Here is an 18,325-nt window from a genome sequence, read left to right as displayed (position 1 = left end):
CGATCTGCCATGACATTCATATCGCCCTGAATGAGCCTTGTTACCAGCGTGAGCTTTCGATCTTTTGACCAAATGAGGAGGTCCCTTGCGATCTCGAACAACTTCCTCGAATGAGTCCCTCCCTGCTTGGAGATGTAAGCCAAGGCTGTGGTGTAGTCGGAGTTCACCTCCACCACCTTGTTAAGCTGGAGGGACTTGAAGTTTATCAAGGCCAAATGAACTGCCAACAACTCCTTGCAATAGATGTGAAGTGTCCTTTGCTCCTGATTCCATGTTCCCGAGCATTCCTGTCCGTCCAGTGTCGCACCCCAGCCCGTGTCCGATGCGTCCGAGAAGAGACGGTGGTCGGAGGTCTGAACAGCCAAAGGTAGACCTTCCTTGAGAAGAATGCTGTTCTTCCACCACGTTAGAGTAGACCTCATCTCTTCGGAAACAGGAACTGAGCCCGTCTCTAGCGTCATGTCCTTTATCCAGTGAGCAGCTAGATGATACTGAAGGGGGCGGAGGTGGAGTCTCCCTAACTCGATGAACAGGGCCAGCGATGAAAGTGTCCCTGTTAGACTCATCCCCTGCCTGACTAAGCATCGGTTCCTTCTCAGCATGCTCTGGATGCATTCTAGGGCTTGGAAGATCCTTGGGGCCGACGGACAAGTCCGAAAAGCTCGACTCTGAAGATCCATACCCAAGGAGACAATGGTCTGGGATGGAACGAGCTGAGACTCCTCAAAATTGACCAGGAGGCCCAGTTCCTTGGTCAGATCCATAGTCCATTTGAAAATCTCCAGACAGCGACGACTTGAGGGAGCTCTTAAAAGCCAGTCGTCTGACGGAGCCGGACACAAGATCATGATACTGCTGCACAGTCTGTAAACTGTCAATCATGGGCAAGCGAGGAAGTACAGTGACAACCCGAATCTGTCTAGACTGTCTGGGTCGTACAGACAACTCCTTAACGGGTTGCTGAGGTTGCCGCACTGCGTCACAACAAGTCCCTTCTGTTGGTTGTTGAACGTCTTCCCCGTGACACATTGACTCCGTAAACAAAAAATCCTCTAACAAGGACTAAGCTTGGACTGCATGTCATGCAACACAGCTCAAGGTCTATGGGAGCAGGTGTGGTAACAGACGGGATTAGCGGCTGAAGAGTAACCATTACCTTCCCTGTAAGCATGTTATGCTTAAATAAAAGTCCATAAGAGGTTATGCAGCTAAAGGCTCCCTCCAAATGACAGTCCTCAAGGGAATATCAGAAGGAGGGAGAAAAGAACTTTCTCATCTACAGGGACCTTATCCTAGAAAAGCTAAGTTCTCTGAGTGAGGGTTCACTGGTGCAAAGCAGCAGACTAGAAGGCAACGTTATGAAACTGCTTGACAGTCTAGTGAGTTGGCAACAACCCAAGATGTGTTGAGAAGCATGCGGTAAGGTATGCAGAGCATGATGTATGCAGAGTATGCTGTATGCAGAGCATGCTGTATGTAGAGCATGTTGTATGCAGAGCATGCTGAATGCAGAGCATGCTGTATGCAGAGCATGTTGTATGCAGAGCATGTTGTATGCAGAGCATGCTGAATGCAGAGCATGCTGAATGCTGAGCATGTAGTAAGCAGAGCCTGCTGTAAGCAGAGCCTGCTGAAAGGAAAGCAGAGCGTGTGCATGGCGTTTAACATTTCTCAGAAATTCCATGACCAGTGCTAGAGTGCTTTATGCATGCTTGCATGGGGTTTAAACCATGGTATGCTGAACAGCAGAGTCAGAACGAGCTGGAACAACAATAGTGCGGTTTCCTCTTCAAGACTCCGATGAGGGAACACCTGAGGCTCAGTCTGCAAAGGCTGAATAAAAGACAAGCAGAAGGAAGGCGCATGGGTGGAGGAGGCTGACTCCTAGCATGAGTGGTTGAACCCAAGGGTTGCGCTTGCTGAGCGGTTGGCGGAAGCGGAGTAGCAAGTTCCAGTTCCTGTGGTGTGAGCGGAGCGCGATGAGGAAGAGGCTGCGCAGAACAAGGTAAATGTCTCGCAAGCTGAGGCTCCTGAGGCGCAAGGCTAAGGTGTTGTGGTGCTTGCCTTATGGAGGGTTGAGCTCGCTGCAGCAAGAGCTGAGGAAACTGACTCATGGACGGGAGAGGTTGTTGTACCTCAACCGAGTGTTGCATCACTGGTGGAGCAGCAAGTGGAGGCGGAGGAAGAGAGGTATAATCCTCCTGATCCCAATGTAAAGGTTGCCTTAAGAAAGGCGGAGGCTGAACACCACAGGGAACAGCAAACTCAGCACGTGTCTCAACATCGTACGCCTGGCAGGTGGAACTGCTGGCAGGTGGTACTGCGATCAGGCGGAGCGAGTGTAGGTGGAGGGAGTGTAGGCGGAGGCGGAGGAGCAACACTCTCAGCCCGACACTCACGCATCAAGTCCGAAAGCTGTGCTTGCATGGACTGTAGTAGAGTCCACAACATCATACGCCTGGCAGATGTACTGTGATCAGGCGGAGCGAGTGTAGGAGGAGGGAGTGTAGGCGGAGGCGGAGGAGCAACACTCTCAGCCCGACACTCACTCATCAAGTCCGAAAGCTGTGCTTGCATGGACTGTAGTAGAGTCCACAACATCGTACGCCTGGCAGATGGTACTGTGATCAGGCGGAGCGAGTGTAGGAGGAGGGAGTGTAGGCGGAGGCGGAGGAGCAACACTCTCAGCCCGACACTCACTCATCAAGTCCGAAAGCTGTGCTTGCATGGACTGTAGTAGAGTTCACAACATCGTACGCCTGGCAGATGGTGCTGCGACCAGGCGGAGCAGGTGCAGGCTGGGCGAGCACAGGCGGAGCAGGTGCAGGCTGGGCGAGCACAGGCGGAGCGAGAACAGGTGGAGGGAGTGTAGGCGGAGGAGGAGGTGCAACACTCTCAGCCCGACACTCACGCATCAAGACCGAAAGTTGTGACTGTATGGACTGCAGTAGAGTTAACTTGGGGTCGGCAGACACTAAGTTCTGCTGAGGTAAAGCCTTAACAGCAGAGATCTGTTGTGGCAGAACCTTACTCCTCTTAGGCGGAGTGTAATCAACTGATGACTGAGGAGAGTCAGAGCTAACCCAATGACTGCATTCGGGTTGTGAACTTTAACTTCGTACGTCTGGCATAGGTCTGGACTTAACGTTTAAGAAGTCTTGAGACCTGAGACCAGCGTTACTCTGCCTTTATTTTCTCCCCTAATCTCTTATGCAGACGAGCAAAATAAGGGCTCAATCGTCTGCGGGTGGGAGTGACGGTCTCGGTAAGACACGCCCACAACCACCGAGAATACTTCTGTGCGCCGATCAAGGCCTGCTGAACCCTTATGCCCTTCGACATTGCTTCTCCCCTGGGCTTGGGAGCTTGCAAGAGGTCCCGGACTGGGAGGACGACTGGCGCGCACAAAAGTACCCTCACGCACTAATCACTTATCACTTTGATTTCTGTTTGCACTTATTTCACTGAACTCGAAACTTTAAGTGGTTTGTACCTGAAATACGCAATTCTATCCTTTCTCAAAGTTAGTAATTGCGAAAACAGAATTACAATGTAACAGAAAAATCTAATGAAAGATAATTCAGTGGTTGGAAAGAGACTAAACACTAGATCACTCTAGAAACGTTTAGTTTCTTCCCCTAAAGAGACTAGGGAGAAGAGCAAAAAACGATAACGACGTTACTCGTACGCCTGGCAGGCTTGAATGAAACGTTTATCCTCTTTCTCCCTCCGTCTCTATCTCTCTCTCTCTCTCTCTCTCTCTTGACTTAGAACCTGAGAGAAGAGCCCAATCATATATATCGTTAAAACATATTATTGTTAAAGGAAAAAAACTGAAAAGTTCCTTTATTAGGATCAAAACCATTAAGTTAAGAAAGAATGAACAAAACGCTAGACACGGTTACTCTTACTGCAACGTGAAACCGTGAACATTCTTTCTCTATCGTAACGATAGAGTGCAAGTTGAACGTTCTGAACGTCAACAACTGCAGAGACAAAACAAAACGTTAGTTCAGCTTTGAAAACAGTACGAGACTGTCAAAGAAAATCTTTCAAACTCTGTGGCGGAAATAGCATAATATGTTAACAGGTAAAACCGAAATGACGGGCTCAAAGTTTATTAACTTCGGTAAAAGACCGCCTACTATTAGGAAGGTCGAATATAAACAAATATAAAAATTAATTTTAATGAGTTTATAATAAAAGGAAGTTAATCGAAGAGGCCTATAAGAGGCGGAGAGATATAAAATAAATCTATAACTTTGTTAAGCAAAATTAAGAAAGAGAGTCTATACTCTCTTAGACACCAACACTTCCGTCTAAGGGAAGGGTCGGCCATTGAAAAGTGAACGAGAGTTCATACTCTCTCGTCACCAAAATTAATCAAATTAATTCCAAAAGCTAACTAAGCTAATATAGAAGTTTCCAGTAAAGCGACAGCCGAAATCAAAGAGAAATACTTCACCAAAGTCGTGAAAATACTCCAAGAACATAAGCGTATCCCAGAACGTCTTGCCGGAAGCACGACAGAGGAATAATTGAGGAGGTGTCAACAAGAAGTACTTGAGTACCTGGCCACAGGTGGCGCTGGTAAATACACCCCCTTCTAGTATTGTGATAGCTGGCGTATCCCTCCATAGAATTCTGTCGGGCAACGGAGTTGACAGCTACATGATTATCGGGTAAGTTTAATATTGAAAATTACCCCATCAACAAATAGTGACCCTTGTATGCCATGAGGTACGCGACTCATGAGACTACTGGAATTGTAGCTTAACTAGTAATTAAATTACTAATAATAATAATATATAACAAATTACTAGATCATGATTATCCAGCATACATAGCTAGCTAGGTCCTAACTGCTTTGTTACTGAAGCAAAACACATAACACAAGTTACTGTATAAATATTTACGAAGATTCTACAAAAAAAATGGACTCCTGAATAAAAGTGCAAGCTCAACTAAAGGCAAGTTAACATACCTGTAATCTCGTCAACTGGAAACACTTCTCTTTGCTCTATGTCCGTCACAGAGTTCATCGTCTTCTCGCCGAATTCTCCACACCGACCGGATACATCAAACTTTCCGACTCCTTCGATGAGGTACTTCAAGCAGTGTTGGATTACCGTCACCTTCTCGACAAAATCTTCCTCATTCATAGGATTATTCATATCTGCTGCTTCTTCGTACTTCATTAAAAGAATGACCAGGAGTTTCTCAAGGGCAACGTCAGTAGTTCCCAGGTCGACGCTATTACTGTCAGTAATTTCTTTCCATACACTGGCGGTGGGATGCGCCAACGGTGGATTGCAGCTCGATTTGATGACGCTGAAAAGCAACGGCAGGCTGAAGCAGTTGATCTTTCTTTCGTGCTGAAGAGACAAGAGCTCTCCTTTCGTAAACAGGTCCGGATGGTGGGAGGCAAACTCGTAGACATCGGTCGTCTGCGGATAGGTCTGGTGAAACACGTAGAGAAAGGCCTGCTTTACAGGTCCCCATAGAATTCTGAAGAGACGATACCTCAACCTCTCTTCTCCCAAGGGGGCGTTTTCTGTCAAGAAAAAGAAAGGCTGTTAATCTAGAACTTTAGATTAAAACTTATTGGATATTCTGTTCAGTTGAACAGGTTGACATAAATATCCTTTCATAGCATATATAACTAATCTATTTAACATTGTTACAGATCTTATATTTCTAATTTTTTTATCGATTTACTACTCATTTTAATGTCATTATTACAAAATAAGCTACAACCCTAGTGTGGAAAGTTGGATGCTATAAGCCCTATAAAGTCTTCAACAAGGGAAAATAGCCCAGTGAGGAAAGGAAATAAGGAAATAAATGGGTATAGGTCCACCAACATATAGCTGCCAAAAGTTGCCTGACGGTAACATTTCACCACAAACGACAGTTTGCCACCAAATGATGATTTACAATTAAAGATGCAAAAAAAAATCATGAGAAAAATACCTATATTTCTAAAATTATATTTATTCAATATAAAATGAAAACAAATCATGCAGAAAATATTAGAAACATTCTTATAATTTGATTACATTTGAAAATGATGTGCCAAATATAAATTCAACTTCTTTCGTTATCATATTCATGAACAATTTTCTTTATTATTTTGTCCATACCTTGGTACTTTTTTAACTTAGTGGCAGGTTCATGTCCTGCGATAAAATGCTCCCCATAAATTACAAATATCTACATTTTTATGCTTTGTTTAGTGTTTCAATAAGCTTCAAGTGTTGGATGATGGTTTTTCAGGTCGTAAGAAAGCTTTCTGTGACATGCTTCTTAATAGTTATTTGTTCGATCTTTGTCATTCAGAGTTGTTTCATAAACATTCCATAAATCGTAAGGGAATAAAGGGTTCCTTCCTTTACCTCGCCTGTTATAAACACCCACATAGCCTAATTACATTCAAACCAAGTTAGTATAGCTTTTAGCTCTGAGGACAAATAATTTGCTATGGCTTCAATATGACTAACATTAGCAATTTTTATGGAATACGCTATTAGTGATGAAGCTGGTGGCAGATGGTAATAGATTAGTAATTTTCAAGGAAATGACAAATTCGGGGGTAATTTGTATTTTTCCTAACGATACAAACCTTTAGCCATTTATTAGGGGTATAACTTTCGGCGAAGCTGAAAGGACAAACCATTAAAATTTAGCGAGGGCTAACTACCAATTCTGCTAGTTAGCAGGGGTAGCTTGCTCACTTTGCTTGGAGGTAGGACTTCAAGGGGGATAGGGTTGGCGGGTAAGTTTGTATAAATAGCTAAAGGCTTGTATTGTTTTGAAAAATACAAATTATCTACGAATTTGTCATTTTTTCAGTACCTGGAATACAAACCTACGCTATTTATTAGCGGTAGCTCAACAATGGGTGGACGTCCCTGCAAAAATGACTCTTTGGGTACCCGGGAGCTCCTTATTTTGAATAGGTATGTACCAAAAATAAGCAGTCCCTACACCTCGCTAAACCTTGCTACGCAAAGTATGCAGCCTACACAAGCTGTGCGTTGAGATATTTAGTAGTGTGACTGTCCAGGTAAAAGTTATTCAGTCTTTGTAGGAAAAACTGTTATAACCAAGAATTTCCCATTACCACCTTGCCAAGGTATGGGGACGCAACAGTATTAACTTACTACTAGGTACACAAGGAAGCATGTTTTACCTGCATTGGTTTGAGGTCAGCTTGTGCAGAGAACCCCGGATGCTGCTTTCCCTAAGAAAGAGGAGGATGAAGAAAAGAATAAGAGCCAGTCAAACCTTTTCATTCACGCAGACTAAAACCGGGTAATAGTGCCCTCAACCTTCTGCTACTTGTCCAATATGGAACTTAAGGTGTTATACCAGCTGTTGTGCAGCCACTACGGGGCCGATAGAGAACGCATCAAGCCTCCTGTGGGTCACGTCCTGCAGGTAGTGAGCTGTGAATGTATTTTTACGTTTCCACAACCCAGCCTGTAGAACCTGTCACTGAGAAGTTTCTCTTGAAAGCCAGGGACTTAGCTACGCCCTTGACATCGTGAGCTCTGGGGCACCCTAAAGGAGGAGGGTCCTGATTCAGGACATAATCTATGACCTTGCGAATCCAAGCAGAAATGGTGTTCTTAGTGACCCTCCTCTTGTTCCTCCCTCTGCTGACAAAAAGTTCGGGCACACGGGGACGGGCTGCGGCTGTTCTCTTGAGGTACAGCCTCAAACTCTTCACTGGACAGAGTAAGAGATGATCAGAGTCATCTGTTACGGAATGGAGACTCAAAATCCGGAAGGAGTTGAATCAGGGATTCGCCACTACCGGATTCTGAGTCTTGACAACAAATTCAAGGACAAAGCTGAATGTTACCTCCCCCCATCCCCTTGAAAGAGTGATGTCATATGAGAGACCATGAAGTTCACCAACTTGTTTGGCCAAAGCCAAAGCTCATAGGAACACCGTCTTCCACATCGGGTGGCAATCTGTTGCCTGAAGTAATGGGTCATAAGGAGGTCTCCTCAGAGACCTGAAAACTCGAACCACGTTCCACGTGGGAGGTCTCACTTCCGACTGAGGACAATTTAGTTTGTAACTTCATATGAGTAAAGAAAGTTCCAGCGATGAGGAAATGTCTATTCCATTCAGTCTACGGGCGAGGCTTAAGGCTGAGCGTTAGATTTTACCGACGAGACTGAAAGGTGCATTTCTTCACATAAATACACGAGGAACTCCGCTATTGCCCCATAATCGTGGTCAGAAATGCATAAAAGACAAGATGGCAAGTAGGAAAATATATGGTTTATGCATTTAGCTGAAAATTAAAGTACAGTATCATACATTTACCTTTATTTCCTTTACGTTCCTTTAAGCTTTTCAGTCACAGCCCCCCTTAGACTGCCATATTCTTAGCTAACCCTTAGACAATTTCAAAACACTGTTTGCTTCCCAAAAATCATATTTCGTAAAACTAGTTTCATATCGTACTTTAGACCAAAATAAACAACAAATATGTTCTATAACGCCACCGTGTTACATCAGTAAAATTACAAAACAACACGGAACTACATTTCCAAAAGAAAAAAAACTTTACCTACAGTAAATAATGCGCTTTCAATTAATTTGACCTTTTTTCCACAGCAAATAAGGCATTCTCCCACTTTCCCCACATTCTTGATGGACACAGGTGGGAACCTAGGACTTTGGGTGGGAAAAAAACAGGAAAAATGTTATTTTCATTAGTAAAATAAATTTTTGAATATACTTACCCGATAATCATGTAGCTGTCAACTCCGTTGCCCGACAGAATTCTACGGAAGGGATACGCCAGCGATCGCTATACAAGAGGGGGGTGTACTCACAAGCGCCACCTGTGGCCAGGTACTGCAGTACTTCTTGTTGACACCACTTCAATTTTTCCTCGGTCCACTGGTTCTATGGGGAGGAAGGGTGGGTCAATTAAATCATGATTATCGGGTAAGTATATTCAAAAATTTATTTTACTAATGAAAATAACATTTTTCAATATTAAACTTACCCGATAATCATGTAGCTGATTCACACCCAGGGAGGTGGGTGAAAACCAGTGTACATGTATATCAAGAAGCTAAGTATCCCGTATTTCATATTATCAGTTATTCAAAATAACAATGAAATTACAAGTACCTGGTAAGGAAGTCGACTTGAGCCATTACTCTGCCTTAAATAAGTTCGTCTTCCTTACTGAGCGCAGCGTTCCTCTTAGGAGGCTGAACAACTCTAAGGTGCTGAAGTATCAAGGGCTGCAACCCATACTAAAGGACCTCATCACAACCTTTAACCTCGGCGCTTCTCAAGAAAGAATTGACCACCCGCCAAATCAACAAGGATGTGGAAGGCTTCTTAGCCGACCGTACAACCCATAAAAAGTATTCAAGAGAAAGGTTAAAAGGTTATGGGATTATGGGAATGTAGTGGCTGAGCCCTCGCCTACTACTGCATTCGTTGCTACGAATGGTCCCAGGGTGTAGCAGTACTCGTAAAGAGACTGGACATCTTTGAGATAGAATGATGCGAACACTGACTTGCTTCTCCAATAGGTTGCATCCATAACACTCTGCAGAGAATGGCTCTGTTTGAAGGCCACTGAAGTAGCCACAGCTCTCACTTCATGTGTCCTTACCTTCAGCAAAGCAAGGTCTTCTTCCTTCAGATGAGAATGTGCTTCTCTAATCAGAAGCCTGAATAGTAAGAAACTGAGTTCTTAGAACTTGGAAAAGAAGGTTTCTTGATAGCACACCATAAGGCTTCTGATTGTCCTCGTAAAGGTTAAGACCTTTTTAGATAGTACCTAAGAGCTCTAACTGGGCAAAGTACTCTCTCCAGTTCATTCCCCACCAAGTTGGACAGGCTTGGGATCTCGAACGACTTAGGCCAAGGACGTGAAGGAAGCTCGTTTAGCAAAAACCGAGCTGCAAGGAACATGTAGCCGTTTCAGATGTGAAAACAATGATCCTGCTGAAGGCGTGGATCTCACTTACTCTTTTAGCTGTTGTCAAGCACACGAGGAAAAGAGTTTTTAATGTGAGGTCCTAAAAAGAGGCTGATTGGAGAGGTTCAAATCTTGATGACATAAGGAACCTTAGGACCACGTCTAGATTCCAGCCTGGAGTGGACAACCGACGTTCCTTTGAGGTCTCAAAAGACCTAGGGAGGTCCTGTAGATCTTTGTTGGTGGAAAGATCCAAGCCTCTGTGGCGGAAAACCGCTGCCAACATACTTCTGTAACCCTTGATCGTAGGAGCTGAAAGGGATCTTACTTTCCTTAGATATAACAGGAAGTCAGCAATCTGGGTTACAGTGGTACTGGTTGAGGAAACTGCATTGGTCTTGTACCAGCTACGGAAGACTTCCCCTTGAGACTGATAGATTCTGAGAGTGGATGTTCTCCTTGCTTTGGCAATCGCTCTGGCTGCCTCCTTCGAAAAGCCCCTAGCTCTTGAGAGTCTTTCGAAAGTCTGAAGGCAGTCAGACGAAGAGCGTGGAGGTTTGGGTGTACCTTCTTTACGTGAGGTAGACGTAGAAGGTTCACTCCTAGAGGAAGAGTCCTGGGAATGTCGACCAGCCATTGCAGTACCTCTAAGAACCATTCTCTCGCGGGCCAGAGCGGAGCCAACCAACGTCAGCCGTGTCCCTTTGCGAGAGGAGAACTTCTGAAGTACCCTGTTGACAATCTTGAACGGCGGGAATGCATACAGGTCGAGATGGAACCAATCCAGCAGAAAAGCATCCACGTGAACTGCTGCTGGGTCTGGAATCGGAGAACAATACAACAGGAGTCTCTAGGTTATCGAGGTAGCGAACAGATCTATGGTTGGCTGACCCCACAGGGCCCAAAGTCTGCTGCAAACATTCTTGTGAAGGGTCCACTCTGTGGGGATGACCTGACCCTTCCGGCTGAGGTGATCTGCCATGACATTCATACCGCCCTGAATGAACCTCGTTACCAGCGTGAGCTTTCGATCTTTAGACCAGATGAGGAGGTCCCTTGCGATCTAGAACAACTTCACGAAAGAGTCCCTCCCTGCTTGAAGATGTAAGCCAGGGCTGTGGTGTTGTCAGAGTCCACCTCCACCACTTTGTTAAGCTGGAGGGACTTGAAGTTTATCAAGGCCAGAAGAACCGCCAACAACTCCTTGCAATTGATGTGAAGTGTCCTTTGTTCCTGATTCCATGTTCCCGAGCATTCCTGTCCGTCCAAAGTCGCACCCCAGCCCGTGTCTGATGCGTCCGAGAGGAGAAGGCGGTCGGGTTTCTGAACAGCCAAAGATAGACTTCCTTGAGAAGAAAGCTGTTCTTACACCACGCGAGAGAAGACCTCCTCTCTTCGGAAACAGGAACTGAGACCGTCTCTAGCGTCATGTCCTTTATCCAGTGAGCAGCTAGATGATACTGAAGGGGGGGAGGTGGAGTCTCCCTAACACGATGAACAGGGCCAGCGATGAAAGTGTCCCTGTTAGACTCATCCACTACCTGACTGAGCATCGGTTCCTTCTCAGCATGCTCTGGATGCATTCTAGGGCTTGGAAGATCCTTGGGGCCGACGGAAAAGCCCGAAAAGCTCGACTCTGAAGATCCATACCCAGGGAGACAATGGTCTGGGATGGGACGAGCTGAGACTCCTCAAAATTGACCAGGAGGCCCAGTTCCTTGGTCAGATCCATAGTCCATCTGAGAATCTCCAGACAGCGACGACTTGTGGGAGCTCTTAAAAGCCAGTCGTCTGACGGAGCCGGACACAAGATCATGGTACTGCTGCACAGTCTGTGAACTGTCAACCATGGGGAAGCGAGGAAGTACAGTGACAACCCGAAGCTGTCTAGACTGTCTGGGTCGTACAGACAACTCCTTATCGGGTTGCTGAGGTTGCCGCACTGCGTCACAACAAGTCACTTCTGCTGGTTGTTGAACGTCTTCCCAGTGACACACTGACTCCGTAAACAAAAAAATCCTCTAACAAGGATTAAGCTAGGACTGCATGTCTTGCAACACAGCTCAAGGTCTATGGGAGCAGATGTGGTAACAGACGGGGTTAGCGACTGAAGTGGAACCATTACCTTCCCTGGGAGCATGTTATGCTTAAATAAAAGTCCATAGGAGGCTACGCAGCTAAAGGCTCCTCTCCAAATGACAGAGTCCTCAAGGGAATATCAGAAGGAGGGAGAAAAGCACTTTCTCATCTACAGGGACCATATCCGAGAAAAGCTAAGTTCTCTCAGTGAGGGTTTCACTGGTGCAAAAGCAGCAGACTAGAAGGCAACGTTATGAAACTGCTTGACAGTCTAGTGAGTTGGCAACAACCAAAGATGTGTGACTGAGAAGCATGCGGTAAGGTATGCAGAGCATGCTGTATGCAGAGCATGCTGTATGTAGAGCATGCTGTAAGGTAAGCAGAGCGTGTTGCATGGCGTGTAACATTTCTCAGAAATTCCATGACCAGTGCTAGAGTGAGTAATATCGCATTACCGTCCATTGAAAGTGCACGTGCCGAGGGAATTGATTTAGACTGTTTTGTTGATGAATTTGATAGCCGGCATGATAATCGTAGAATTAAGCTACACTAAATGTACTATAATCTACTTCACCTCAGGAAAGGGAAACTCGCCCTGTTGGCAACACTGCATTACTACATGCATGCTTGCATGGGGTTTAATATCAACATAATATTACCTTACATTCATAACTCATGATTCATTTTTGTTTAGAAGATATTTTTGCCATATTTTGCGATTTGTTAAAAATATATTGCAAGGAATACATATATATTTTTATATAAGTAATACAAATAACCTCCATTATCATAATGTTTGTGTAGGCATACATGCAAGTTATGAAAGTAATGAGGTGTTATTATTGTCATTTGTTATTCCCAAGTTGAATGGGAAGAAGCTCAAGTTGAGGAAAAAGTGGCAGATGCATGCGTTGAGGTGGCTGACTCATAGCATGAGGTTGCTGCCTCAAGAGTTGCGCTTGCTGTAAGGGTTGCGGATGCGCAGTAGCAGGTTCCTGAGGAACGAGTTAAGGTTCCTGAGGTGTGAGCTGCGAGAGTTGAGGTAGCGGCTGCGCAGAACGCAGTTCTTGTCTCGCGAGTTGAGGTTCCTGAGGTGCTAGCCTAAGGAGTTGAGACTCTTGCCTTGAGGAGGGTTGAGGTCGCTGCAGCGAGTGCTGAGGTGGCTGCCTCATTGATGGAAGAGGTTGTCGTACCTCAAGAGATTGTTGCCTCGCTGGTGGAACCGCAAGCGGAAGCGGAGGAAGTAAGGCATAAGACTCCTGCTCCCATTGCTGAGGTTGCCTTAAGGAAGGTTAAGGTTGCTGCACAACGCTGGTAACTGGCAACTCAGAACGCGGTAAGGTAGCCTGAGGAACCTCAACTTCGTACGCCTGGCAGACTGGACTGCGGTGAGGCGGAGCTCTCGCAGGAGGAGGCGGAGGTTGCTGCACACCGCTGGTAACTGGCAACTCAGAACGCGGTAAGGTAGCCTGAGGAACCTCAACTTCGTACGCCTGGCAGACTGGACTGCGGAGAGGCGGAGCGTTCGCAGGAGGAGGTGTAACCTTCTCAGCCTGAAACTCACGCATTAAGACCGCAAGCTGCGACTGCATGGACTGCAGCAAAGTCGTCTTGGGATCAACAGACGATAAGGTCTGTTGAGGCAAAGCCTTAATAGAAGATGAGGTCTGTTGAGGCATCGCCTTACCTCTCTTAGGAGGTGTGCAGTCACCTGATGACTGAGGAGAGTCAGAGCTAACCCAATGACTGCATCCGGGTTGTTGAACTCTAACTTCGTACGTCTGGCATAGGTCTGGACTTTACGTTTAAGAGGTCTTGAGACCTGAGACCAGCGTTTTCTCCCCGAAATTTCTTCTGCAGACGAGCAAAATAAGGGCTCAATCGTCTGCGGGTGGGAGTGACGGTCTCTGTAAGACACGCCCGCAACCACCGAGAATACTTCTGTGCGCCGATCAAGGCCTGCCGAACCCTTTTGCCCTTCGACATTGCTTCTCCCCTGGGCTTGGGAGCTTGCAAGAGGTCCCGGACTGGGAGGACGACTGGCACGCACAGAAGTACCCTCACGCACAACACTGACACACTTTGCGCTAATCACTTATCACTTTTGATTTTCTGTTTGCACTTATTTCACTGAACTCGAAACTTTAAGTGGTTTGTACCTGAAACACGCAATTCTATCCTTTCTCAAAAGTTAGTAATTGCGAAAACAGAATTACAAAGTAACAGAAAAATCTAATGAAAGATAAATAATTCAGTGGCTGGAAAGAGACTAAACACTAGATCAAATAAACTACGTTTAAAATCTCTCACCGCATACAGCTTGAGAACAAGAAAAAAACTCTAGAAACGTTTACCTTCTTCCCCTAAAGAGACTAGGGAGAAGAGCAAAAACGATAACAACGTTACTCGCTTGAACGAAACGTTTATCCTCCTCTTTCTCCCTCCGTCTCTATCTCTCTCTCTCTCTCTCTCTCTTGACTTAGAACCTGAGAGAAGAGCCCAATCATATATATCGTTAAAACATATTATTGTTAAAGGAAAAAACTGAAATATTTCCCAAAATGAAAAGTTCCTTTATTAGAATTAAAACCATTAAGTTAAGAAAGAATGAACAAAACGCTAGACACGGTTACTCTTACTGCAACGTGACACCGTGAAAATTCTCTCTCTATCGTAACGATAGAGCGCAAGTTGAACGTTCTGAACGTCAACAACTGCAGAGACAAAACAAAACGTTAGTTCAACTTTGAAAAAGTATCAGACTATCAAAGAAATTCTTTCAAAAACATTAAAATAGCATAATATGTTAACAGGTAAAACCGAAATGACGGGCTCAATGTTAATTAACTTCGGTACCAAGAAAAGACCGCCTACTATTAGGAAAGGTCGAATATAAACAAATATAAAAATTAATTTTAATAAGTTTATAATAAAAGGAAGTTAATCGAAGAGGCCTATAAAAGGCGGAGAGATATAAAATAAATCTATAACTTTTGTTAAGCAAAATTAAGAAAGAGAGTCTATACTCTCTTAGACACCAACACTTCCGTCTAAGGGAAGGGTCGGCCATTTAAAGGTGAAAGAGAGTTCATACTCTCTTCGTCACCATAATTAATCAAATTAATTCCAAAAGTTAGCTAAGCTAATAATAAAACTTCCTGAATAGCGAAAGCTGAAATCTTAGAGCAATACTTCACCAAAAACCGTGAACAAGACTCCAAAATTATAAGCGTATCCATGAACGTCTTGCCGGAAGCACGACAGAGGAAAAATTGAAGTGGTGTCAACAAGAAGTACTGCAGTACCTGGCCACAGGTGGCGCTTGTGAGTACACCCCCCTCTTGTATAGCGATCGCTGGCGTATCCCTTCCGTAGAATTCTGTCGGGCAACGGAGTTGACAGCTACATGATTATCGGGTAAGTTTAATATTGAAAAATACGTGATTAACAATTTTGAAATTCGTAAAAGGGCACAAAACCTAAAAAAACCCACCTAACCTAACCTAGCAGTTCCCAGGTCACAGACCTAGCCTCTCCCAAACCCCACTTCCCATATGAAAACCTAGTCAGGGGACAAGCCACCAAGAACCCCCTTCCCAGGTCACAGACCTAGCAGGGGGAAAGCCCCTGGGCCCCCCTACCCAGGTCATAAAATTTAAAAGTAAATCACAATTAATTCCTTACCTTATGATTGACACCTACGTGTCTTTTTGGTCTTAGGAATCTTTACAGTCGAGTTACAGAAGAAAATATTCTGGTTAAACCTTGAGTGATAACAAAATGAGCATTTAAAAAACTGTTCACTACACTTGATGTACCGTAATAATCAATGAAACTTGGGTATAGCATCCATATAACCATAATGGCAGCCACTACACTTTGTTACGTTGGGCTCCATAACGCACCACCAACACCTTACACAACTACAAAAGAACTAAGGAGTTTTCCTAAGAAAACAGGGCGTGTGTCCTAACTGCCTATGTAACACTCAAAACCATGCTCAAATAAGGTAAACTTCATCATATGGTAGAGGAAGGAAGGAAGAGAAGCTACATATAAATGAACAAACAGGAATAATTCCATTGGTAGAAAGTGGAAGGAGGGGTTGTGGACAGGAAGTATAAAGTTGTTATTATTATTATTTGCTAGACAACCCTAGTTGGAAAATCAGGATGCTATAAGCCGTGGGGCTCCAACAGGGAAAATAGCCCAGTGAGGAAAGGAAACAAGGAAATAAGAGAAGTATTTAACAATAAAAATGTTATTTTCATTAGTAAAATAAAATGTTATTTTCATTAGTAAAATAAATTTTTGAATATACTTACCCGATAATCATGTAGCTGTCAACTCCGTTGCCCGACAGAATTCTACGGAAGGGATACGCCAGCGATCGCTATACAAGAGGGGGGTGTACTCACAAGCGCCACCTGTGGCCAGGTACTGCAGTACTTCTTGTTGACACCACCTCAATTTTTCCTCGGTCCACTGGTTCTATGGGGAGGAAGGGTGGGTCAATTAAATCATGATTATCGGGTAAGTATATTCAAAAATTTATTTTACTAATGAAAATAACATTTTTCAATATTAAACTTACCCGATAATCATGTAGCTGATTCACACCCAGGGAGGTGGGTGAAAACCAGTGTACATGTATATCAAGAAGCTAAGTATCCCGTATTTCATATTATCAGTTATTCAAAATAACAATGAAATTACAAGTACCTGGTAAGGAAGTCGACTTGAGCCATTACTCTGCCTTAAATAAGTTCGTCTTCCTTACTGAGCGCAGCGTTCCTCTTAGGAGGCTGAACAACTCTAAGGTGCTGAAGTATCAAGGGCTGCAACCCATACTAAAGGACCTCATCACAACCTTTAACCTCGGCGCTTCTCAAGAAAGAATTGACCACCCGCCAAATCAACAAGGATGTGGAAGGCTTCTTAGCCGACCGTACAACCCATAAAAAGTATTCAAGAGAAAGGTTAAAAGGTTATGGGATTATGGGAATGTAGTGGCTGAGCCCTCGCCTACTACTGCATTCGTTGCTACGAATGGTCCCAGGGTGTAGCAGTACTCGTAAAGAGACTGGACATCTTTGAGATAGAATGATGCGAACACTGACTTGCTTCTCCAATAGGTTGCATCCATAACACTCTGCAGAGAATGGTTCTGTTTGAAGGCCACTGAAGTAGCCACAGCTCCCACTTCATGTGTCCTTACCTTCAGCAAAGCAAGGTCTTCTTCCTTCAGATGAGAATGTGCTTCCCTAATCAGAAGCCTGAATAGTAAGAAACTGAGTTCTTAGAACTTGGAAAAGAAGGTTTCTTGATAGCACACCATAAGGCTTCTGATTGTCCTCGTAAAGGTTAAGACCTTTTTAGATAGTACCTAAGAGCTCTAACTGGGCAAAGTACTCTCTCCAGTTCATTCCCCACCAAGTTGGACAGGCTTGGGATCTCGAACGACTTAGGCCAAGGACGTGAAGGAAGCTCGTTTAGCAAAAACCGAGCTGCAAGGAACATGTAGCCGTTTCAGATGTGTAAACAATGATCCTGCTGAAGGCGTGGATCTCACTTACTCTTTTAGCTGTTGTCAAGCACACGAGGAAAAGAGTTTTTAATGTGAGGTCCTAAAAAGAGGCTGATTGGAGAGGTTCAAATCTTGATGACATAAGGAACCTTAGGACCACGTCTAGATTCCAGCCTGGAATGGACAACCGACGTTCCTTTGAGGTCTCAAAAGACCTAGGGAGGTCCTGTAGATCTTTGTTGGTGGAAAGATCCAAGCCTCTGTGGCGGAAAACCGCTGCCAACATACTTCTGTAACCCTTGATCGTAGGAGCTGAAAGGGATCTTACTTTCCTTAGATGTAACAGGAAGTCAGCAATCTGGGTTACAGTGGTACTGGTTGAGGAAACTGCATTGGTCTTGTACCAGCTACGGAAGACTTCCCCTTGAGACTGATAGATTCTGAGAGTGGATGTTCTCCTTGCTCTGGCAATCGCTCTGGCTGCCTCCTTCGAAAAGCCCCTAGCTCTTGAGAGTCTTTCGAAAGTCTGAAGGCAGTCAGACGAAGAGCGTGGAGGTTTGGGTGTACCCTCTTTACGTGAGGTTGACGTAGAAGGTTCACTCCTAGAGGAAGAGTCCTGGGAATGTCGACCAGCCATTGCAGTACCTCTATGAACCATTCTCTCGCGGGCCAGAGCGGAGCTAATCCACGTCAGCCGTGTCCCTTTGCGAGAGGAGAACTTCTGAAGTACCCTGTTGACAATCTTGAACGGCGG

General features: G+C 44.7%; 1 protein-coding gene across 1 annotated transcript in view; it reads right to left on the bottom strand.

Moving 5' to 3' along the window:
• LOC137658402 (uncharacterized) overlaps positions 1-18,325 on the bottom strand; it is a 54,428-nt gene that overhangs the window by 22,619 nt on the left and 13,484 nt on the right. Inside the window, exon 2 of the mRNA XM_068393085.1 lies at positions 4,985-5,554. Within this exon, the coding sequence (XP_068249186.1) occupies positions 4,985-5,554 (570 nt within the window). The remainder of the gene's footprint in view (positions 1-4,984; positions 5,555-18,325) is intronic.

The sequence above is a fragment of the Palaemon carinicauda genome, chromosome 19 (assembly GCF_036898095.1).
Source record: "Palaemon carinicauda isolate YSFRI2023 chromosome 19, ASM3689809v2, whole genome shotgun sequence".
Taxonomy (NCBI): Eukaryota; Metazoa; Arthropoda; class Malacostraca; order Decapoda; family Palaemonidae; genus Palaemon; species Palaemon carinicauda.
Note: the sequence above shows the minus strand (reverse complement) of the source record. Positions and strands in the feature narration are given on the sequence as shown.